The 23862-nt window shown below is 44.1% G+C and overlaps 1 protein-coding gene across 4 annotated transcripts in view; it reads left to right on the forward strand.

Annotated features, from left to right (window-relative positions):
* The window catches only part of CREB5 (cAMP responsive element binding protein 5), a 379921-nt gene that overhangs the window by 240620 nt on the left and 115439 nt on the right, over positions 1-23862 (forward strand). The window contains exon 1 of one of the 4 annotated variants that reach the window (XM_039862625.1): positions 14530-14734. The exons of the other annotated variants lie outside the window; for them this stretch is intronic. Within the exon in view, the coding sequence (XP_039718559.1) occupies positions 14688-14734 (47 nt within the window). The 5' untranslated portion in view covers positions 14530-14687. Of the gene's footprint in view, positions 1-14529; positions 14735-23862 lie in introns of those variants that run through there. 4 annotated transcript variants of the gene reach the window in all.

The following is a 23862-nucleotide window of genomic DNA, read 5'->3' on the forward strand; positions in this document are numbered from 1 at the left end:
TACTGTACTTAGATATTGAGAGCTTGTTTTGGAGCAAGGGAATAAAATTATGAAAGCCCCATTATGGTGGTATCCTGGAAAAAAGAGGAAATCACTGAAAAACCTGATGAGGTCTGTCATTAATAGTATTACACCAATGTCAGCCGCTTAGTTTTGATAAATGTGCCAGGGTGAAATAAGATGTAAACATCACAGGGAAGCTCAGCGCGGGGTGTACGGGAAGGCTCTGTTCTATCTGTGCGACTCTTCTGAAAATCAGAAATTAGTTCAAAATACAAAGAAACGACAACAAAGCACCACTAAAGGGACTTCATCTCCGGTGCGGGACCTTCACATCAGGGGCATTTGGGGACGGTTTGGCTGTGGCTACAAGCCAAGCTCCTAGAACAGAAGTAAAGCATTTGTTGTTTCGCTGTAAGCTCTGGTAGTCTGTTTCCTGTGTCAAGAATCTTTGTTTCTGTAATGTCACCTGCTCCCAGGGTCCTCTGCTTCCTGTGCTGGCATAAGGATGTTCCTCTTAGCTGGAAGCTCAGGACTACTGGAGACCCACACATCAGGCACAACATGGGGTCCAGCTCCCTGGGGCTTCTTTCTTGCTTCCTGTGCCAGTTCTCCTGCCATCTCCTTCCCTCTTGATGTCATTCTGAATAGTCTCTGCTGTATGTGACAGAAAGTAAGACATTTTCAAGAACAATTGGCACATAATTTGAAAGATACTTATTTGAGCTGCCTTTTATTAGGGAATTTAAGTGTATCTCTCCATCAACCATGTACCTGAGTTTGGAATCCTAGGGGCTACTGTTTCTGTCAATGGAAGTACTTTCTATAGTCACGAATGCAGATTAAGAGAAGCTGACGGTTTATTCCAAAGTAATATAAAATTATTGCATCCATGAATACTTGCATACAAGGAGTAGTGTTTGAGGATATACATAGCTTATGTGAGGTAATTGTCCAAAATTTGATTTTAATTCGCGTATCTCCCATGTGCCATCTGAAAAGCCAGAGAATACAGATCAATATTAGTCAAAACAACAGAAATCTACTAATATACAGTGTGTGCATTTTTATATAGTGTATGTGTATTCTTTCCACCAGTCTATAGCAGCCTGCTTTGTTGCTGAAGTTGTAATTACATTTCCTACAACAATCTATTATCCAAAAGTATATACTAGATCGCTTGAGTTATTTAGTGACATTTATTGCAAAATGAATTCAGACGCTTCCTATTTAGAAATATGTTTCCTGCTCTCCATGATCTCTTCTCAAAAAACAGAAGTTCTCTTAAAATTTGCTTTCACATAAGCATAATTTGCATACCCTGGGCTTGTCTTAGAGGATGCTAGCTTCAACTGGAAGAGAGAGATCCTCATTTTTCAGACTGTCAGCGGAGAAGCAAGAGACTTTTGGCCTCTTCCCTGTCTCGAGTATTTTTTCTCATATTCTGGTTGCGCTTGGGTAGCTCAGTTGCCAATCAACATGCGAGGGTTCAAAGCAGACAGGGAAGCCAAGAAAGAAGAATCGAGCCTTTTAGTTTGTCTTTGTTTTGCTTGACAGCAGCCTCAGAGGAAAAACAACAAGGTGTGGTAGATTAGAATATGAATGCATCAACCAGCTGCCAGGGTTTGCAACATGACTCTGCTGGGTGCCAGCTGTGTGACCTTGGGCAAGTTACTTACCCTCTCTGAACTTGTTTTCTCATCCGTAAAAGGATAAGAATTGCAGCCAGATTTGCTTTTAGAATTTAGCAAAATATTGCAGATTAGCTCTTAGCACATTGCTTAGCGTTTAGTAAGAAATTACTAATTAGCTTTTATTTTTAGAATAGTTATTATAACACTTTCTATTCTTTACTATCTCAGAAGTTCAACCATGTACCTCATACCACTGGCTGTACACTTAAAAAGAGGTTAAAATGGTAAATTTTATGTTATATGTATTTTACTACAATAAAACAAACAAATATAATGAATGGGGAAAAATGAGTTTCAACCACCCCAGCCAACCAAGTACAGAAATCACTTTCCAGAATAAAACAACACACATCCAGGAGACCAGACAAAAAGAAAAATTATATTATGGAAAAAACACTGGACTAAGTTGTGAAAAGACCTGGGATCTATCTAGTTAATAACCCTGTGCTCTTGACCAAGTCATCACACCTTTCTGACCTCAGCTTTCTTCTTGGAAAAAGCGCAGGGGGATTAAGTGAGGTAGGAGATTGCTCTGTATCACTTGGCATTATTGGGGCCACAGTCTCTGCTTTTTAGCCACGTCTAAGAACAGATCTAGGATGTTATGGAGAACTGCAGGCAAATGTCGTGTTCATAATGCATTTATTTGTCACAAAAATATCGGTATATTTAATAATGTACTATGAAATACGCCCTGACAGACTCTGATCTATAGAGACTGGCTAGCTGGCTCAGTTAAGGGGAAGTGCCCTGGGCCCAACTGTTGTTCACCGGTCCGTTTCTGTTACCCCTTGGCTGCCATCTTGTTCAGGGCACAGCTCCCACTACCAAGAGCCCAGAGCTAAGAAAGAATTTGGGAACATCACTGAATGAGACTCTCCCTTAATCCAGAGGTACCAGGCCTCTCTGGAATATAATAGGGAGAGCTCTGAAGTAGGCACAAGGGGGTCTTGGGTGGTTTTTAGCACAAGACAACTTTTTGATCCGTCAGCTTTCTTACCTACAAAATCAGGAAATGTGGACTTTTAAATCTTCATGGTCTACCACTGTATGAGTTTGAATTAACACAGTCCTTTGAAATTTTAAGATAATTTTCTGCTTGTTACCCCATATTTAAAATAACCACTGTAGCACTTGTCTTCATGGATTATCTTGGCTCCCTGTGTCCCAACACCCATCCCATACCTTTTCTCTATTGCCATTTCTAAGTCAAAGTCAGTATGAGCCTTCAGGGGAATGACAGATTTATTTAGACCCAATACCACTACTGGGTAGGAAAATTTGGATTTACTTAAAACAATATAAGGATCTTCATAAAACATCCAGAATTGAGCCTTCAAATTTGAAAACATATTAGTCGTTTTCTGAAATTTGGGATGGTGAATTTCTCAAGTCCCTTCATTTTTATTTATTTATTATTATTATTATTTAATCCAGGGCCTCCCAGGTCTAATATGATAGATAGCATCACACATTCCAAAGGGACCTTCCCGTTTTACAGGCTATCCCAGGAGACCTCTTTTCTCTAGAAAACATCTGCTGAAAAGCAGCTCTTACAACCTACTGAGCAGCGCACATCCCCAGACCACCCTGGGACCATCTCAAAGGAGGAAATGTCTTAGTGCTATTAAAATCACACATGTCAGTAAGGCTTATTGTTTAAAAACACGATTTAGGTTTTTCTTTTCAATTTTGCTCCCTAGGCTTTGAGACAAATGAAGGTCTCCATCTAATGCCCATGGATAATTTCAATGTTATTATTTCTGCTGAATCCCTGAAATGGTCATGAATAAAGTAGAAGTCCTTCTTGACAGGAAGTTTATCTCTCGCTAATAAAAACTAAGTATTTTTCGGGCAGTTAGAACCATGTTTTAATTCCCCTGTGAACAGCAGTTAGTTGTAAAAGGGACAGGTGGCCAGGCAGAGGATTTCTAAAGCTTTGGCACCAGGTAGAAGTTTTTTAAATCTCCTTATCTTTTGTTGCTTGAGAATAAAATCTTCAAATTTTTTGCATTACAGTAATTTCTTTTTTGGATATTTACAACCATGGGAGGAAAGGAGCGGCATGTCTGCAGGAGCCTGGCAGGGCGAAGGAGCGTCCATTCTCTCTCCATTGCCTTTTAATCTTTTCCCGGGCGAACGCAGCCACAGGAACGACCGAATAAGTGATTTTTAACAAATTTGTGCTTCCGGGTCATTTGAAGTGACTGCTGTGCTGACACTGACCTCCAGGACTCTCACCTGCCTCCTCCCTGGGTTTTTTCCCGCCTCCTTAGTAAGCTCACCCTCCTCTGCCCTCTTCTTCTGTAGGAGTGTCCTGCATGACTCACTCCTGAGACTTCCCCAGTCTGTGGCTTTAAAGACAGTCGGTCAAAATTGATTCCCTGTGGATGTCTTCAGCTCTGACCACCACACTGAGCTCAGATGTTCCCGGCCCCCTGCCTTTCTGATTTCTCCATCCGCATGTCACTAGGTATCTCAGAGTTCACGTGTCCAAAGCAAAATTCTTGGACCTCGCCAAGTCATCTGCAATATCTGTCTTCCTCGTCACAGTTAATAGCTACAGCACTTACCCACTCTGTCTGGTCGAAACGCTTAGCCCTGTTCGGTTCCTCCTCTTCTCTGCTCCCGTAGCCAACCCAGATAGCACTGCTGGCTTTACCTCAGCCTCTTCTGGCCCGGCTCTCCTCCCACCCACGTTTCCTGCCTAGTGCAAGCCCCGTCATCCCTCATCCAGACCATTGCAAAATCTCAACCTCGAATTCTTACTCTCTGACAATCCCTTTTCCATACGGCAGTTAACGCAATTTCTTCAAAATGAAAATCAGATTATATCAGTCCCTTCTCTAGATTTTCCAGTGGCTTTCCTCGGCTTTAATATAAAATAGAAACTCTCTGTTATGGCCCGCAAGGCCCCTTGCTACTTCTCCAGGTTATCTCTCTCCTCTCTCTCCTTTCCTCCATGGCTTTCTCTCCCCCGCCCCGCCTCAGTCCTTTCCTGCCCTAGGGCGTTTGTCCAGGTTGCTCCCTCTGCACACCGCAGTCCCCATATCCACGCTTCCGCCTCTGTATCCTAGTTCAGTTCTCAGGTAAAATGTCTTCTCTGCGGAGAGAACTTCCCTGGACACCTTATGTGAAAGACTTCGCCACACCCAACATCTCATCTCATTGCTGTGTTTTATTTTCTTTGTAGCAGTTACAGTATCAACGATTATTTATTTGCTCGTTTACTTGTTTATCAGCTCTTTCCACCCACTAGAATGCTGGCTTCCTGAGGTCTGAGACCTTGTTTGTCTTGTTTTCTGCCGTTTTCTCTGAAACCTAGAACCAAAGATTCAGCAGCATCCTTCTGCCAAACCACTTTCCTTCCATTTTCTGTCCTGGTGTCTCCAGTACCACCCAAAGATCTTAGAACTTTGCATTTCCTTGAGTTCTCAGCCTATACAATGGAGCGAATGTGCCTTTATCGGCTAAAATCTTTTGTGAGGTGACTTGAAACCAGTTAAGAACAAAGACCATCAGGAAATGTAGAGAGAGAGATTGAAAGAGGAAACGCAAGAAAAACAAAACGATCTTAATTTTGCTGAGCTTTGGCTAGGTCAGGAGGTATCACATAACAACAAACAGCTTTTGTTAAAATAACAGAAACTTTGACAAATTAAAATGAGCTGCCCCAAGACTGAGTTATGGGGCATTCTACACTCAAAAACATCTAACCTTGCAAGGTCATGCCCTATGCAACCGTGTATCGTGGGTACCGTTCAGTTGAGATAAGATGCACATGCACTCACAGACACCACACCATGGCATCTCGGATTTGAGACAGGGAGGACTCTGGCTTTGCCTACGAGCAGCCAACAAGAAGGATATTTCTTCACCAGATGGAAAAGACAATGTGCTGGCAACTATAAATTATTTCTTTCTGAAAGTATCCAGAACTTTAAAGAGATTGCTACCCCGAAATTCATTCAAAGACATTAATGAATATCGATCAATATCTCTTCATTCTCCAAGTCTTGGAGGCTTTTCTCTTTTGTGGACACAAAGCTCCTCTGAATAAATGAATGTAAAAAGCCTCAACTTGTGTCAGAATGAAAGGAGTGTGATGGCCTCTGGGTAGAAGGGTAGCAAGTGACCAAAGAAATGCTTACAAGGCACCTTTGCTTCTGTCACATCCATCTTCATTTTTCATGTTCCCAGCCCTTTCTCTCTTAGAACGAACGTTGCTACTTTCTGTTGCAACGTTGTCTTCCCAGACATTCAGCACCTACCAAAGCTTTTCCTTTCATCTGTTCCCTGGGCTTGCGTGTGGTGTCTGTTTCAGTAGCAGTTCCAGTGATACTGTGACAGCATTAATATGACAGAGAGTTGGTCAAACAGAAATTATACAAGGACTGTCATTGTAATTCAGACACTTAATTCCCGCTTAGCCGTAGGTGCAGCCCTTGATGACTCACAGGTCATGATCCTCGTTCCCCTTCATCGGTCACTCTTGTTTTTGGGTCTGTGGAGGGACTGCCACTTTCTCCTCTCGAGTGCTTATGGCACTTTGCAACGTTAAAATTAAAAGACTTCTGAGAAAATTTTATAACATCCTTTGGAGAAAATGATGCGTGAAGAACCCTGGAGAAAGGGACCCTGTGTAGAATTCTGTAGTGGTCTGTGGTATGCAGAACCAAGACCACCGATGGATGTCCAGCCAAAGCTCTAGAAGATAACCAAGTCCTGCCAAAGCTGTGATGGGCTGGTACCATGCAACAGACTCTTTAGTTACCACTAATATTTCCTCCCCCTCTCTGAAGCACCCCCCTTCCCCTACAGCGATTGTCACATTAGGGGACTGGGAATATTGCAAAGTAAACATCTGCGAGCATTGATAGTAAACAGAGGCAAGAAGTGCCTTGCTAAACCAGCCACAGGTCAGGAAACCCTAATCTTATCTGGGCTCCTGGAGTCCTCAGTTCCAGAGACTGTTTAGATGGCGTTCTGTTCCTGTGATCACGCATGTTTTACTGCCATCCACTGTAGAATCCTGTTTTGGAAAAGCCACTTTAGCCGATTTTTAAGAGTGTGATAATTTTAGCACAGAAGACTATACTTTTTACCTTAAAAAATAAGAAATGAAAGAAAGTCGCAGCTCTGACAGAGCCCGAACAGCAGGGGAGATACACACATATTTATACTTGTTCTCTTTTTCTTATTTCATTTATTTGTTTCTAATAGTTCCGTGACCGCAGGACGACCAGCTAGAATTCAGTCTTTCTTGAAGTGTGGTCTGTGGATCACTCGCATCAAAATCTCTAGGGAGTTTTGCTTAAAAATACATATACTTAGGCTCCATCGTGACAGTTACAATGTTTGCGATAGTACCTGGAAATCTGCATTTTAATCTTTTCTCCAGAGCGGTTCGGGTACACCAAGTCTGAGAAACACTGAGCTAGAAAACACCCTGCGTCTGCTGGTTAGAATGCCAGGCCAGGGGTCAGCCCTCAAGGCGTTGAGAGTCATCAGTATGTGCCTGCTTTTCTTTACCTGTAAAAGACCACAGCTTGAAGTTGACTACAAAAAGAACATGTTTTGTGGGAGATTTTTTTTTTTTAAGATTTTAATCTGGAGTCCATGAGGGTTCACAGCTTTTTATTCTCAAGGAGGATTGTTGCTCAAACTGTGTTCCTACTCCAGTTTAAAAGCACGCTTCCCAATTTGGGTGGGTGCTAAAAAAAAGGAATTAGTCACTCGGATGGGCCCAGATGGTGCCCGACTCCCATTTCTACTAGCGTCAGAGGAATTCCAAAGCTTACGAAGAATGAGAATTTTAAGATTTTTCACTTCCAAACCTACAGACCCTTTGGACATCATAGTATCTATGTTCCCTCTTGTGGAATGGACAGGGTAAGACTAAGTTATCCATAAATTCTACAGTACTGTGCTTCTAGAAAGATAGAAACATAGGCCGCATGAAAGTGTCACTGTGATAGTTTTCTTAATGTGCAGAGCTGACTTTCAGCGCGAGGCAGGATTAACTGCACCTTTGTCTCTGGGATTCTGGTGTAAGCACAGACACCACAGGCATGTACAGGCCTGAGAGGGACAGTAGAATGTGAAGTGTGTTTGGAAACCAAAATGTTATGTCAGCAGTTTTCTCTTTCATTTATTCTCTCTTATCAAAACCAACTTTTTAACTCAGGGGCTCCATTAATAAAAACATAGATCATTTTATTTGGAAGGCCTGAGAGCCTTCCATGTTTGGGGTTAAAAAAAAAAATTCCTCTCATCCTTTCCAGGCCAGAGTGTTGGAGAGTTCATTCTCTCTGCAGATGCCTCTGGATAAGTCAGTGCTGGTGACCTTCCCTGCTCAGAGCAAGAGGAGGTCCATTTTAAACACACACAGAACCTACAGCTGGACTGTCTGTGAAAAGAAAAAACACAAAAACAAACAAACAAAAAAACGCAAATGTAATTCTTGAGTGTAAACCTTCCTTTTTCTTTCTAATGCCCTCAAAAGCTCTTCAAATTCATTTTACTTTCGCAGTTTTTTGTTTTTAATTTAAAAATATTTAACAATGAAAACAGCCAGCAGAGTAGATTTTCAAGGCTACTATCTAAACCACTAAGTAAGTTCTTTCAGAAAGCCTTTCTGTGCGACTGCAAAGTATTTGGGGGTAAATATTCAGGGGGGAAAAAAAAAAAGACACTCCAGTGGTTTGAATTTATAAGATATAAAGAGATAAAAATCTAGATATGAATTCTCAGCAAACGATGGTCAGGTTCCGGCAGGCACACATTTTTCTGCGTGTGAAATGGGGAGACCCCTCCAGAAAGGAGCCTTGGAACCCCGCTGCAGAAACCAGCAACCCGAGGGCACAAGGAGAGCCAGAGGGATGAGCTTGGCCCCTGAGAAGATTTCAGGCTGTGAAGCGGAGGTGATGAAGGCCGGATGAGTGGTGTGAGGCAGGGGCATCGGCTTATTCCCTGAGAGAGGCGACTTATACTTCTTATCCTTTGATGTTATGCCACCAAAAAGAGTCCGTTCTTCTCTGCCTCTACTCCAGCCTTCCTCCTTTGGAAAAATCTCTGATCAGAATCATGAAGCTCCCAAGACCCACGTTGCCCACCCTGACGGCCAGGGCCCAGAACACTGCTTGCTTCTGGACACGCAGATTAACCCAGGTAACCAGAACAGCTGAGCTATGGAAGGCATTAGTGCACCGATACAAGATAGTGAGGTGACGTGGTCACATCCTTGACTTTGGCATCAGACAACTTTTAGTTCAAGTCTCAGCTGCACTGGGCAAAATCCCCTGAGTCCCCTGGGTGTACTGCAAGTGCCTATTTCATAGTGTTACGGAAAAAAATGGAAAGAGTTAATATATGTGGGACACCTAACACAATGCACAGCACAGAACATGTGCTCAATAAATGTTGGCTAATGGTGACATCTATTGGCATATATATACACACATTTGTATATATATTTATATACATGTAAACGTATATGTATATGCATATATGTCAATAAGGCATGTAATAGCTACAAAATATGGAAAAATATCAATTTTTACAAATTCTAACAGAGAGAATAGGGAAGGCCATACTCTTGATGTTTCACACAAGCAATTAATAAGGGGTGGGGGGGGCACAGAATGGCAAGCCAGGACATAAAATTGAGGAGAAGGCAAGATTGATGAAAGTGACCTTTCCAAGGAAAAGTCCAGTCCATTGCAGGCATCACTCCGGTCCCCACACACTGCCCGAGCATCTCCCAAAATCTTTTTACTAGTCCTGCCAGTGCTCACGAGTATACAGGTGATAGTTAATCTTCAGCATCCAGTCCAGGGCCTGGACTGGAGGAGGCAAGTGGGGTACCCACAGCTCAACATCTAAGGAGGCACTCACTCTTAGGGTTGCATAATTGCCACCCTGCACTTGCATGCGCCCCGAGAGTGAGCACCTTCTTAAATTTTGCACCTTCATTTGTTTCACCCTAGACCAGCTCAGTCACCACACTTTGTCTAAAGGGACAATGGGAGTTTGGTAGATTACCTCTCCTAACCACGGTTATCCACAGAGCCTGCAGTAGAGGCCTGTTTCTCTTGCTTCTTGTTCAGCTACTGTGCCACGTCCTGGCTCCATTTAACACCAGAACATGAATTCGATACAGTCCAGCAACACCATTAGGCTCTGATCCTGTATCTATATCTACCTACAAATGTTTGGCCCTCCTGTCCTCCAGCATTTTTTATTGTGCTCTTCCTGTTGTTTTGACCCTGAGGGGTAAGGACCACTGCTGAGAACCGACGCCGGCATTGCTTTGGGGATGAGTAAGTCCTGCTGGCGGTCTTCCTTTCCCTACAGTGCCTCAGCAACCATGTGACAAGCACCCCGACCAATAGGAGCGCGTCAGTTCCGCTCACCCCAAGTTTCAAGTTTCAATTCCTCCGGATGCTTTAAGTAGCAAACCGAAGGAAATAGTCTAGTACCAGCTGCTTTGATAACTGATAACTTCAGGGTGCTCATCCTGGCATCGCTGCCATTTGGATCTGAGAAAAGGGGAACGAGAGGCCCTTCGAGGAGAAATGGAATAGTGCGGGGGTGGAGAAGGCCAACCCATAGAGTTCTTAGAATTTTCTTATTATTCCAGCTTTTCTAGATGCTCCAGATCTTAAGTAAGCCACAGAAAAAGGTGTGAATAAGAATGCAAAAGGGAAAATGGACTTTCAGGAAGGAAAATATGCAGGGAAGACTGAGCAGCCTGTGCTGCCACCACTTCAGGTTCAGCCACATTTCTTGAGGACCAACTGCATGAATCAGGCACTTGCTGGGTTTCAGGGATGCTGAGATGGATAAGCCTAGTTTCTGCCCTGAAGAAGCTAATGACTCCTGAGGAAGACAGGCATGGAAATAGGTACTTCCATAAAGGGCTTATTTCAGGGGTAGAATCTGGTCTCAATGCCATGGGAGCCCAGAGAAGTGGAAACTCCTACCCCAGCTGATAGTCCAGCAAGACATTAATGCCTAGGCTGAGGAGTGTATTCATTCATCCACTCATTCATTTATTCGACAAACATTGAGTGTCAGCTGCTTTTCAGACATTGTGATAAGTTCGAGCGATACAATGACATACACGTTTTAAAGATGGAGAAGCTAGAGAAAAAAATCTATAACAGACAGAATCAATGAGGATATTTTAGAGCTGATCCTGGGGCTCTCATAGCTCCCAGCACCTGCCCCAAGGCTCCCTGATGCTTCCATCATTGGCAATTCATTCCTTTGTCTGAGTCACATTCGACATTGCCACTTCAGAATGTTATGAATAGGTTTGACAAGGGAAAGGCTGCAGGTTCCCTAAGGGTACTTGGTGTCAGGGCTGGGATGCAGGAAGTGCAGTACAAAATAGAAGTAACCAAGAGTTGACCACTCCTTTGCCTACTCCCTGGGGGTGCTTGCTGGGAGCTGGCTTTAGCAGGCTCGACCATGTAAAATAAACCAGCTAATCCCACACAGTTCGGGATATGTGCTGCACAGGTTCACCGGACAGCCCCTCAACCTCCGTCCACTGTGGAAATACGGGACACCCAAGTTGAAGGGAAGGCCGAACGACACCACGTGGGTGTGCAGTGGTCTGTGACCGGAAGGTTTGCTGGAAGCAATTTGCAGAGGAGGCCTCAGAAAACCACCTGGCTGGTTATCGTAAATTAAAAAAGGAAGAGATGCCACTTTTTTCTGAATAATTTTTAATACTAGGTTTATGGCCGGGTACATGTGATAGTCATTACAGCTTATTTAACTCTGAAATTATCTGGCCCCTCAAACTTCCCTGGGATTGCAGGAATCACGGGTTAAATTTTAAAAACAACATCTGAAAGAAGACGATATGCTTTTCCTCAAAGAATAAATTCAAACCCAAAAGAAAAAAAAAAAAAGCAGCTCTCTCTAGGAAGAATGGTTATCGTTTCTTATATTTGCTGTGTGCTTCCATAATGCTTCTGAGCTCAGAAATTCACCCAGGCAAATAAGGTTTAGTCCTGCGGGCCTTTTCTAGTGGGTTGTTTTGGAGATAGTCCAAACGCGTTCTGAACTCTGAGCTTAAATCTCAGAGGTTTCCACTTCTTTGGAGCCGAACATTTCATCAGGAGCTGGGAGTATGTGAGTGAGTTACACGGAACAGCTGCACGGTACCCACCACCCTCTCCCCAAGGATGACACGTCCTGAAGGAGGGTGTCGTAAGCATTCCTGAGCGAGCCAGCTAATCTGGAGGCCTAGCCCGTTGGCTGGGGGCTACTTCTAAAAAGGCTCCCAGTGGAATTACAGCATCTCACAACTCCTATCTGCAGAACCCCCTTCCTCAGAAGAGCAGTTAGGACATGGAGGGGGTGGTTGGGGAGAGGCCACGAGAGGGCCAAATGGACGAAAAAGGAAGCTCTGGAGTCGGAAGGGAACTTCCTTTTGGGAACAGGATGTTCTCTATCATTCGCTGCTCACGGGAAGGAAAATGGAAAAGCCGAGTTTCTTTTCCAGTGGGGAGAAACCCAGCGGCCGCTGAAAATGCCTATTTGGAATGGCGGGGGCACTTACGTTCGGACGGCCAGTGCGAAGGTAAATACCCAGACCCCTCTGAGCTCTGAAATCGATTCCAAATCAAGCCAGCGGTCCGAAGAGGTTTTATTGGAATGTCAGTGTGTCCTGGCACTTTTTTTTTTTTTTTTTTTGGTTAACGGCATCATCACCAGGTACAGGGTCCTTGGAGTCTGGCTGGGTTCGAGAAGCCCCAAACCTGTTGGCAACAACACTGCCTGATCAGAGGCAACTCACCCCCTTGGGACCTCTCTTCCCCTACCTCCTCTTGGCAGGAGCAAAGATGTTGGTGTCTCTCACGAGAGGCCTGTGCCTGGCTTCGGTCAAAGCTGTCATCTCTTTCGTTGCTTTCCAAGGAAGACACAGGAAAGATATGGCTTTATGTAAACTTTACCTACAGCACAGGGTCCATTTTACCTACTTCATGGAAGGGAAAAAAAAAAAAAAAAGGGCCCACTATCTAGCAGTTTGGCCCAGCTGCTATTAGCACGTGGTCTAAGCAAAATCCCAGAGAGAGAATTTTCCCATCAAGGTTACAGGACCATGTCAATTTGGCAAACTCCACCACATATCCATTTTGATACGCCTGAAATCATAACAAAGAAAACACTTAAATATGAAAACCAAAGCGAGTCGTGGCGCGTAGAGAAGAGAAAGTGAAAGTCCTTAGCTTTATATTTATTAACCAGCATGGTCAATGGCTCTTATAAAAAGGAGAAAGCCGTTTATATACAATCTTGTCAACCTGCCTCCAAGTGGAAAGGCTCACAGGAGCTCATGAAGGTTTTGTTTTATTTATTCCCTGCATCAGAAGAAAAATCAATAGCTGCTTGGCGAGTCAGACGGAAGTGAGTTATACAGCCCACTGACACGGTGGGCCCGACTTTATAGCAACCACATTTGCCGCTGTCAGGCCACAGGCTTCAGTGGCGCCAGCTGTAATTACGGCTGATCACCTCTAATTCAGAGCTGCCTGCCTTGAGAAAGGTGTCACTGGAGCAACCGGAGCATCTGCGCCAATTGGGGATGTCACGCTCCAGGGCCAAGTGCTGGAGAAAGCTCGTCCCCTTCCGCCCCCCCCTCCCCCCACCGCCCCAGCCCCCAGGGTCAGGGAGACTGTTGGGCAAACCTTGCTTTTTTACTCTTCACCTTGAGTGTTGATATTCCTTGAAGCTGTGATTGAACTTCCTAGGGACTCGGATGAACTGCCCTGTCCCTTAGCAGCAGATACCTTTAATAAGCTAAGAGATTTCTCTGAAAGCAGCAATTTAGAAGTCGGACATGAAGAGTCACATGTTTGTATCACCTATTCGATTCACTGGTCACAAAAGCGATGAGAGGCAGTAGATCGAGGCAAAAAAAAGCTATGCTTTAAAAAATAAATAAATAAATAAATTACAACCCCATGCCTTTCTTCTGCTTTTGTGGTATTTAAAAAAAAAATTCTAGTGAACTTCCCTTTTTTTTTTAATTACTTTTTTCTTTTTTTTAAATTCTTTTTGAAGGAGGCATGAAGGGTGAGGGGAAGAGAAAACAGAGGGAAGATGAGTGAAAACTAACAAGGCAGCCAGGTGTCTGGACTGTTCTAGGTAAAGGCCTGAGCAGGACAGGTGTGAAGTGTGGGGTCGAATTCCACAGTTTAAAGGGCTTCGCTGTCCTTTATGAAGGATAATGTGCGACTGCCCCTCGCTGACAGGGGGGTCAGATGTGAGAAGTCTCCAGGGGCCTGGTGGCTGGCATTCAGCAACCGAAAATCCCGTCCCATCTCCAGGAGAAAAACGGCCCCAGGCCACGGAGATCGTGTCGCCTGGTCCTGAATATCAGCCGGGGCTACTACCCTGTCTTGGTCATTCATTCATACTGGGTCCTTCCGACCTGTTCTGTTTCACCCATCTCGACGTGTGTTTCCATCGCTATTTCCGTTTCTGCAAACACACGGGCGTTTCTTTCTTTTTTTTTTTTTGGTATCAGCATTTAAAAAATTATTTTTCGTCGGAACCCGCGGACCCCTGCCAGCAGACCGGCCGCTGCGTCTCAGAGTCCGAGGCAACTGCTGGGCCATCCCCAGGCGGCACTGTTTCCCTCTCTGTTTATACGTTTCTAAGGGCAATTGCACCGCGAAAGCTCTCTGAGTCTGGAACTCGGCCTGGGGCTGTTTTGGTTACATTAAAGTTTTTGCTTCAGTTCTGCCAGATTTAAATGGTGACTTCACCAGCATCGAGCTGAAAAGAAGGGGGAGGAGGGCGAGTCCGGGAGAAGGAGCGAGCGAGCGGCGGAGGGAGAGAGCCGAGCGGGCGCTCGAGAAGGGCCAGCGCATTACATCATCGCTTGGCCTGGGATCAAGTGGGAAGGATATGACTCACTCAGGCTAGTTAAGCTTTGGCTCAAATTCTACACACACTCATTCCAGAGCTCTCATGTTCTGCACCTCAGGAGGGAATTCAGCCTCAGTGATGTCCATGAGGTTCGTTGTTAATTTTATTTGCTTTTTTTCTGATTTTATACATTTTTTTTTTTGCCCTGACCACCTTCTTCTCTTGAATCTTCCTCCTCTTCCTCCTCTTATTTCTCTTCCCCTTCTGCCCTTTCTGCCCGTCTTTGTTACTGCTCTTCTTCCTTCTCTCCTCCCAGCCCCTCCACTCCCCTTCTTGTCCCGAAGAGGCATTGCTTTTCACTTTGATAAGAGTGTTTGTTCTAGTACCGCGACCCGAATGAGTTGAACCGAAGCCGGGTCGGGCAAAAAAAAAAAAACAACAAAAAAAAAAAAAACGAAAAAACGAAAAAAACGAGCAGAGCCAGGCAGAGCGACAGGAGCAGAGAGGCCACAAATCAAAAGCGAAGCGAGAAAGAGCAAACTCGGGCGAAGTTTCTTCGCTGCGGCGCGGGTCCTAATCGGAGGAGACAGGGAGAGAGTTAAATGCAGGAACCAATCGCTTGAATGGTGATGTAATGCAAGAACCTCAGGGCAGTTAGTAATGTGAGAGCGAGGGGGTCAGGGTTGCAAAGCATTTACCTGCTCTCAAGGGGTTTTCAGTTTATTATCAATCGCAGTGACTGTAACTGGCTTCAGACTGCAATCTCTAATTATTCACAGGCGCCCCTTTTTTATCTTTTATTATTAAAAGTAAAACTATATTATGATACTTAAAAAAAAAAAACGCGATATTATCACAGCTGTGTATTATTTTCCACCGGGATTCTCTCTCTCTCTTTCTTAAATGGCTCAAAACGTTGTCTTTTCGTAGAAGGTCAAAGTGAAGTGAGGTGGGAGTTGGGGGTGGCTTTTTGAGTGTAACTGGTGAATTGCAAATGCCTGGAAAACTATTTGGTGGGTTGTGCTGAGCGTGAAGAATTGTGCTGTTGCGTTTATTATTCAGAATATACTGTAGGATTTTAAGTAAGTAATATACGAGGATCAGAGGTAGCTACGGTGTTTCACCTACCCTTTATGCTAATGTTCACAGCGATTGTGCAATTTGCTTGAGAATTTTAACTTTCTGTTGTTTTCACGTGACGCTCGACTTAATCCGGTGCTATCTTTAACACGTCTCTGTTCTTGAATTAATTTTAAAATGATCAGCTGCTGTTGCGGGAGGGCTGATGAAAACGTCTTGATTTGTCTAGAAATGGCTAGTTAAAATGTTTGCGAGTAAGGAATAACACAAAATAAATGGAAAGAGGGGCAAGATGGTGTTCTCGATGCTTTAAGGATCTGGTGTACCCAGACGAGAGACTAATACATTTTGAAAATTATTATCACATTTCTGTGTGTTTCATAAAATATATTTGGTGCTGCAATGCATTCCCTGGGCTGAGTGCTTTCTGAAACCATCCAGCATCATTAGATAGTTGTAAACTGACGCTCTCTGCAAGGAGCAGCCAGGCACTGATAGGGCCGCCCCTGAGGCGGGGCCATTCGCAAAGTTCTGGGGCTCATTGAGTCTTGATCATCGTACAGCTGGATGCATACTAAAGCATGGGGCAAATACCAGCAAGGTGTTTATGTTTATTTATTTAATGAATGTTTGGTATATAATTAATCATGACTTTTTGTGGATCTTCGGAAGTGGGAGGGTACTTAAAGATAATGTCGGGGAAGAAAACAGCATGGTGTGGTGGAGGTCAAGAGGCCTGAGTTTCAGCCTTGATGACCTTGAGCAAGTCACTAAAACCATCTGGGCTTCATTTTAAAACGAGGAGCAGACGAGTGGGCTGTAAGCCCCTCCCCCACTCATGGAGCCAATCTGAGATGACCTCTGGAGCCTTTTTCAGCTGAGAGTTCTGTGTCTTTGTCCCTGGTCTATAGAAGTATTGGTAAAAGGTATCTGGCATGGCTTTTCAGAGGAGTGTGTTTGAAATCAACACGAATTAGTGTCTTAAAAGAATGAATGGGGAGGGCGAAGTGGAACATGTCTTTCTCCACTTTGGAGATTGGTTTGGTTTTGCTTATTGGCATGAAGATTTCTCTTACGGAAAAATTCTTAGTTTTCAAGTGCTACCTGCAAGAAGTCCTCAATGAGAGATAATCACCTAGGTAAGTCTGTCAGAAGAGTGGCAGAATAGACAATAGGGTCCATTTTATTGACCTACCCTGCAAACTTTGCTTAAAGATCCTGCAGGTCCCTCAAATGCAGGAGACATTTACGCTTCATTTGCTCATGTGATGCAGAACTGTATTTGTAATGAATTTATTCCCCCCAAAGACTGCATGCCTCCTGGATGTGTTTCTGTAATTTTATGTAAACTTAACTTTTTAGATGAGATTGAAGGCAACATTTTAAAACCTTCAAAGAACATGAAAGGCAAAACTGATATGTGCTGGTTAGAAAGATAATTTTCCCAAACAATATCCGTATTCAGCCAAATTCCGAGTAGCCCTATTGTAAAGTATATATTATGGACCCAGCTTAATGGTGCGTCAGGAAGGACCATAAGTGTGCCTGTCTGGGGTTGGGGCTGGGGAGAGTGACCCAGTGCTGAGACGAAATCAGTGGTGAAGGTTATTAGTCATAGGGCAAAGTTCGATGAGTGCCAAGTGCGTGTTTGGAACTCTTGAAGAATAAAGAGGGCATGATATCTTTTTTTAGAACATGACAATTTATGTTGACTTGGCTCTGACTTGTTCACCCATGATCAGAAATGTCTTGCTTGTGACTGAAAGAGAGGCAAGGCAAGGAGCGAGAGCCCAGCTGTGGTCCTAGGCCGACTTCTGTTACCTCCCCTCGTCTCCATGGTAACCCAGAGGGGTGAGAATCATTAGCTCCGCTATTTGTTTTGCTTGGAGGTTTTTAAAATTATTATTATTGTTTTTAAACTAAATTTTCAATTGAGATCATTGTAGACTCACATGCAGTTATAAGAAATAATACGAGAGATCCTGTGTACCCTTTACCGAGTCTCCCTCAATGGTAACAACCCGCAACCTTGCAGTACGATATCACAACCAGATACTGCCACTGATACACCCCACCCATCTTATCTCTTTTTCAGCTTTCCCCAGTTTTACTTGTATTTACGTGTGTGTGTGTGTGTGTGTGCGTGTGTGGTTTTTGCCATAGTTCACAGAAGTTCTAACCCCTTAAATTCAATCTCCACGAGGTCTAGCTTGCCATCAAACTTTCCGCCACCATGACTGTCAGGGGCCCAATGTCTGTGCTTGTCCATGGGAAATCTCGATGACATTGTCCAAGGTTTATATTCCTTTGAGGCCCGAGCGGCAGCTTTGCTCTCCATGGGGGTCCCTGGGGCCATGCCTCACGTGTTAGTGTGTAAAGGAGGAGTCAAGGCTTTGATGGCACAATGAAGAGGCACAAATCTAGTTCCTCTGTATGCGAGGGACAGAGCAGAGGAATGTCAACTATCCATGCCTAAGCTGACCCATAAACCAGTGCTGAAGTCAGCATTCTTCCTCCTGCCCTCATGTTTTTTCCCTCAAGGACGCATCCATGGCATGAAGAAAGGAGATAACAGCAGGAAGGCAGGCATCTCTCGATCAGATAAGCTGTGTAGGATCTCCAGAAAAGAGCATCATGGCTTTTGGGGTCAGAAGGCCCGGGTTCAAATCACTCTTCCACTTACTAGTTGTGTGACTTTGGCGACCCGCTTAACCTCTCTGTGCCACAGTTTGTATCTTCTTTGTAAAATAACACAGAGAGATACGTTTTAAGGCCCCTGGCATACAGTGAGATCACAGGAATAAGTCTTAGCTGCTGCCATCATGAGGATGGCAGCACAAGATCTTCCGGGAGGACGTCTCTGCTGCACGTGACTGATTTCAGACTTGAGCGGGGCATCTTGTTTCCCAGCATCATTCAGGCTTCTTCCTTCTCCTAAGCCTTCTTCCTATTGAGAAAATCAAACAGGTCTGCTATTATGTCAGGTGCTAGAAACAGAAGTGAAAACACCATTCTGATTAAAGTGAGGTGAGAACTAGTACTGATAAAACGTGCCAAATTTCCAGAGACCCGAGCAAAGGGAGAGATGCAAACAATGAGGATTGGAAAAGAGACACTCGTGTCCCCATTTATGCTCAGCTGTGGCTTTGTGCGTGGGGAAATGAAGTGAAATGGAGATGAGTGAATTCAGTCTTTAGAACTGGATTCCACTCCTGGCTCGATGAAGAAAGGTTTATATTTGCAGTGGCACGTGTGTGCAAAGCGTATCTTTAGTTGGGTGAGGCTACATTTTAAGCTTGCTGCCTCCTCTCACATATATTTTCTGGTGGTAAAAATGAAGTTTCAGAGATCGAAGAGGAGGGATTTTCCAAGGTGGCAAGTGGAATAGTGTTATGATGGTGAAGTCGGTGGGAGTCTATATCAATGATGGGGCCCGAGACTTAGATCAAATGTTTCATTTTAGGGTCGCTGGGGCAGTGCTGGAAATGGGCGCTAGGCTGCTTCGAGCCGCATGGTAAAAATGTTGTCTCAGATTTCACTTCGTATGCATTGGTCGGGAGGCCAGATGAAGGGGCATAAATTTGTATGGAGTTGAGAATGAGCACTGTCACGTGCCTGACAGTAAGTCGGGCGGGCAAACTTGGAATTGCAGTGAAAAAGAAATAAAATAAAGAGAAGCAGTGGATGAAACACAGGCTTCTTCTTTCTGCTCTCCTTATTTTCGGTTTTCATGGGCCTCTGACTTTCGAAAGGGATTCCTTCTGCATTGAACTGCAGACGGATGGCTGCACAAGGACCCGAGGGAGGGGTCGCAGTGCCCAGAGGTGGGGAACAGCCGAGAGGAAGAAGGAAAATGGGTGGCACTGATAAATGTGAGCCGGGCCAATAAAAATTCTGTGGTCCAAATTTAAGTTTGCGATTTTTCACCGGACCTTGCTAGTCGGATGAAAACGCATGCCGTAAGTCTTCGCGCTTTCCAAGGCGCGCCTTTCATGAGTTTCGGTTGCAACGACAGCAGTTCCTTGACTCCTTGCATCCTTGAAAACTGAAATTGACTTGTCTTAGCACTCCAAAGTCCACCGCGTAGTATATATCCACTTTATAACAGGCCCATACATCTTTTCTTCCTGTACCCACCCTGGCAGGAGAGCTGCTTTAATGATTGATGAAGCACCACTGCACCCAAGAAGAATCAATCAATAGTTCACAATCACTGTGGAGAGTATGACAGTAGTTATACAATGGCCAAGCCTCATCTAGCTATCAGCAGTCTTCCTTTCCTACACGTGATACCAGAAATTGAATTCTACCTTATAATTTTAATCTTTGCTGTCTGGAAAGACAGAAATAGAACTGGATGTGTCCAAAAAAGCAAAACCTGGAGAAAAAAACAAAACAAAAAAAACAAAAAAAAACAATAATAAGGTCTCAAATGAACGCCCAGGTATCTATTAATGCATAGACTCAATCACTTACCTTAATGGGAAATGGGAAATGGGGCCTGGGCTGTGTTGCATAAGCTGGTTGCCTACCATGAGTTACTGTGTTTTGGAAGCCTATGAATTTTTTCTTCCTTTTAAATAAAAGACCTTTAAAGAATTGAAGTCACGTCGAGCTGGACACATGTGCCGACATGGCAGAGAGGCCAACTGAGCCTCGTAAAGCTATGAGGGCCTGGTTATCCATTTGGCTCTGCCTCTCTGCCCCCAGAAGGGCCTGTATCACTGTTAAAGTCAGGTCTACAAAGCAAACGCCTTTACAAAGGTGGAGCCTGTTTATTCGAAATCAGTGTGGCCAGCGTGACCGTGCCCTACAAATCATTCTGGAGTCAGACAGATCTGTGTCCAAACTCTGGCTTTGCCACTTGCCAGCTGTGTGATTTTTGACAATCTGTTTCTAAACCTCAGTTATTCATCTATGAAATGGAACCCATGAGATTGGAACTATAAAGTTATTTAATAATGGGACGAGTTTGGGGGAAATTTTGGACATCAACAACGTAGAGAGAATACTGTCATTTAGCAGTCCCTTCCCAGGAAGGCAAACCGAGTCACAGAACGCGGGTGAGACTGAGTTAAAGGGAGAGGTGAGTGGAGAATCCGAACTCTGACCATCTCTTCAATGGCCAGAAAACGAAGTTTAAGACCTCGCTTCAAAGCAGTTTATTTCATCTCCAAGAAGAGCCAGGTCTTTTTTTTTTTTTTTCCCCCTTTTCTCCCCTTTTAGTTAAGTAGATTTCTTTTTTAGATAGCATTAAACTACTTTTCTTTTGCATCTGTCCCTTCTTGACCTTATTTATCCTAATACTTCAGTCAGCTCAGCAACACTGCAATAAAGGGCTGATCCCCTTTAATTCCTCTGGAATTAATCATAATAACAGCAATTATAATAAACCCATTTAGTCTAAATGTAGATGTAAATTACTCTTGCGTTGCGTTTTCACCTTTAGTTTGGCTGTCACCAGCATCCACCCTAATATGGATTACGCAGGGGCTTCTCCAGCCAAATTATTTTTCTTAATTCAGATCTTGCCCTCGCTCAGTACACGACTGTTTTGTTGCCATTTCCTTCCATCCAGGGCAAAGAGGAAGCTCCAGTGTGCAGGTCACAAGGAAGGTTATTAGATTTGGCTTCACTCTCGCCATGCAGAACTTCCTTAGCAGTAGAATAATAATCATATCATTCTAAATGCATTGATAGGCATTTAAATCTCAGAGACCTTTGAGCCCAACACTTGATCTTACAGATTCAGAGGTCGAAGCCACCCCAAAATGTGATGAATCATCCAGTATCATAAAGCTAGTTGGAGGCAGGGCCAGCACCTGGCTCTGATGCGATGGGAGCACATTTCCGTTCTGCCAGGCTATTGGGCTCCCTGGTGCCAGGAGCTCCATCTTCTTGTTCAAGCTCATGCTCCTCAGTTCTCTTTTGAGTTCTGCTTCCCGGGGTTGGTGGGATGGGGAGAGTGCCAAGAAAATCTTAGATGTGTGCAGGGGCCCAGAGGAGCAACCCATAAGCTTTGAGAAGCTGGGAGTCAGTCAGGCACCTGGCTATGCAAAGACTCCACCCTCTGGTCTGGAGGGAGGGGTGGGAAGGCCAACCAGACAGCTCGCTTTCTGCCTCCAGCCTAAAGCTCCCTGGTGTCTAGTTAGTGGGTGGGGCATGCTGTCCCAGGGCCTTAAGTGAGATGGGGTAACCTTCCAGGAGTTGGGCTCTCTGCTTCCCACGGCTCTCTCCGTCCCTCCCTCTCCCGGCACCAGCCCTGGTTACTCCGAGTGCATGTCGGATGAGGACAGAGCTTGGAAGCAGCCCCAGAATCGGCACCCACCCACCTGCAGGATGTGACCTCTGGGCTCTGCAACTTGCTGCTTCCTCCCTCTTCCTCCCCACCTAGGGAACAGTTTTAGACCACAATTCTCAACACAGCGTCACTTTGCTCTTTAATCCCAAAGAGACTCAGGCACTTTATGACCACAGAAAACTTGTTACTTCATTACAATTCTGAAAAAAGAGAGCACGGGGTAATTCATAGTTGTTTTAAGGACTTTGCATCCTTTCCTGCAGAGGCAGCTTTCAGCTGTTAAGAGACACCAGCTGACTCTGACATGGAGCAGTGCGATGGGGGCAGCATTTTTCATAATGCTTTATCACAAGATCCTTCACAGCTAGTTAACCCAATTCATCTTCCCACAGTAATTATCCAGGTGCCCTCCTATTCGGCTCCCCTGAAGTCTCCAAAGCTCCACTGTGTGTGTGGAGATGAACTATTGTGCCTCCCGACCTTGAAAGGATGTTTCTAACTAATTAATGACTGTTAAGTGCTTGGAAAATGCACTTTGGAAGTGTGCTCATGCTGACATGTCTGGGTCGTCCACGGCGCAGTTGGGCCGTGCAAGTCGGAAGTCATCCCTGCCATTTGTAAATCACAGTGAGATGACTGTGACCCTTTCCTTTCTCGGCTAGGTGTCTGCGCCCCTCCTCCCCACCACACATCCGTTCGTTGTCCATTTCTCCCAATCTGTGTATTAAGCACTTTTGGTAAACAGACCCGTGATTTGTAAGATTTCCTCCACCCAGTGGGAAGGGTCGTGTTGGGTCTTTCCGTCCCTGTGGACTTTTCCGAATGGTAGGCTGGTTTTAAAACGTTTTTGATATGAACAGCAGTAAGAAGTATATTTTGTAATGCAGCCCAATATACTCACATGTGTATGTTTATATGTATGTGTGTGTGTGTGTAATTTAATGAAACAATATTTAATCTTTACTGTGTATAATGTTGTTGGATATTTTTATATTCTATTTATTTTTCTAAAATACTAGCCACATCAGATTAAACTGATTTCACTACTTTCTCACTATTATACCCACTAATGATTTGCAGCCAGAGTTCGAAAAGCATTGGCATAGTGGAAAGGTCACCGGAATGCTGGGCCAGGGTCAGGGGGCCCGGGTCAAATTGCTACCTCTGTCCCAACTCCAAGATTCCATCCCCAGATCTCACATAAAATTAAGGCATTTGTTTTCAAACTGAATTTACCCTCAGAATACTTTTTTTAAAAAATCCTCTTATGTGGAAGACCCGTATGGAAAACAGAGCCCAGACTGGCCCATGTCACCTTCCTTAACTCATGCTCCCGCCCCAACCCAGGAGGCCCTGGAATACAATCCCAAAATTACTAGAAATTCTACAAGTTCCTTCTAGTTCAGCATTCAATGATCATTTTATTTCCTAGGTAATAGATTTATCTAACAAAACACACCAGGTTTTACTTCCATGGATTGTGAGCTAACATTCACAATTGGGAATATCCAGAATCAATGAGAATTTTTACTCTAGGACCATATTTCTCCGCTTTTATAGCTTGTTCTTAGGCTTCATGAAATAGGCTTCGTCAGGGAAAGAAAGAGTGTGAAAGGCTTTTGGTAGATGCGTGAGCAGGCAGACATGTGAGGACATTTATTTATGTCATTGTGTCTGCTATTTTCTTGCCTCTTAAATTCAGTGGGTTCTTGATTTTTAACACAGCTCAAATCATTTGGCTTACAGCTGGTAAAATACAATTTTCTGGTTCTCAGAAAGAAAAGCTTTTTAGACTTATAAAAAGAGAAGCTCATAAGACTTCTTGAACATCAAATAGCTCTTACAAAACACCATTTTGATGAGTTAAGTGTAAATGATCAGAAACATACGGATTAA

This window comes from Pteropus medius, unplaced genomic scaffold (genome assembly GCF_902729225.1).
Source record: "Pteropus medius unplaced genomic scaffold, Ma_sr-lr_union100, whole genome shotgun sequence".
Taxonomy (NCBI): Eukaryota; Metazoa; Chordata; class Mammalia; order Chiroptera; family Pteropodidae; genus Pteropus; species Pteropus medius.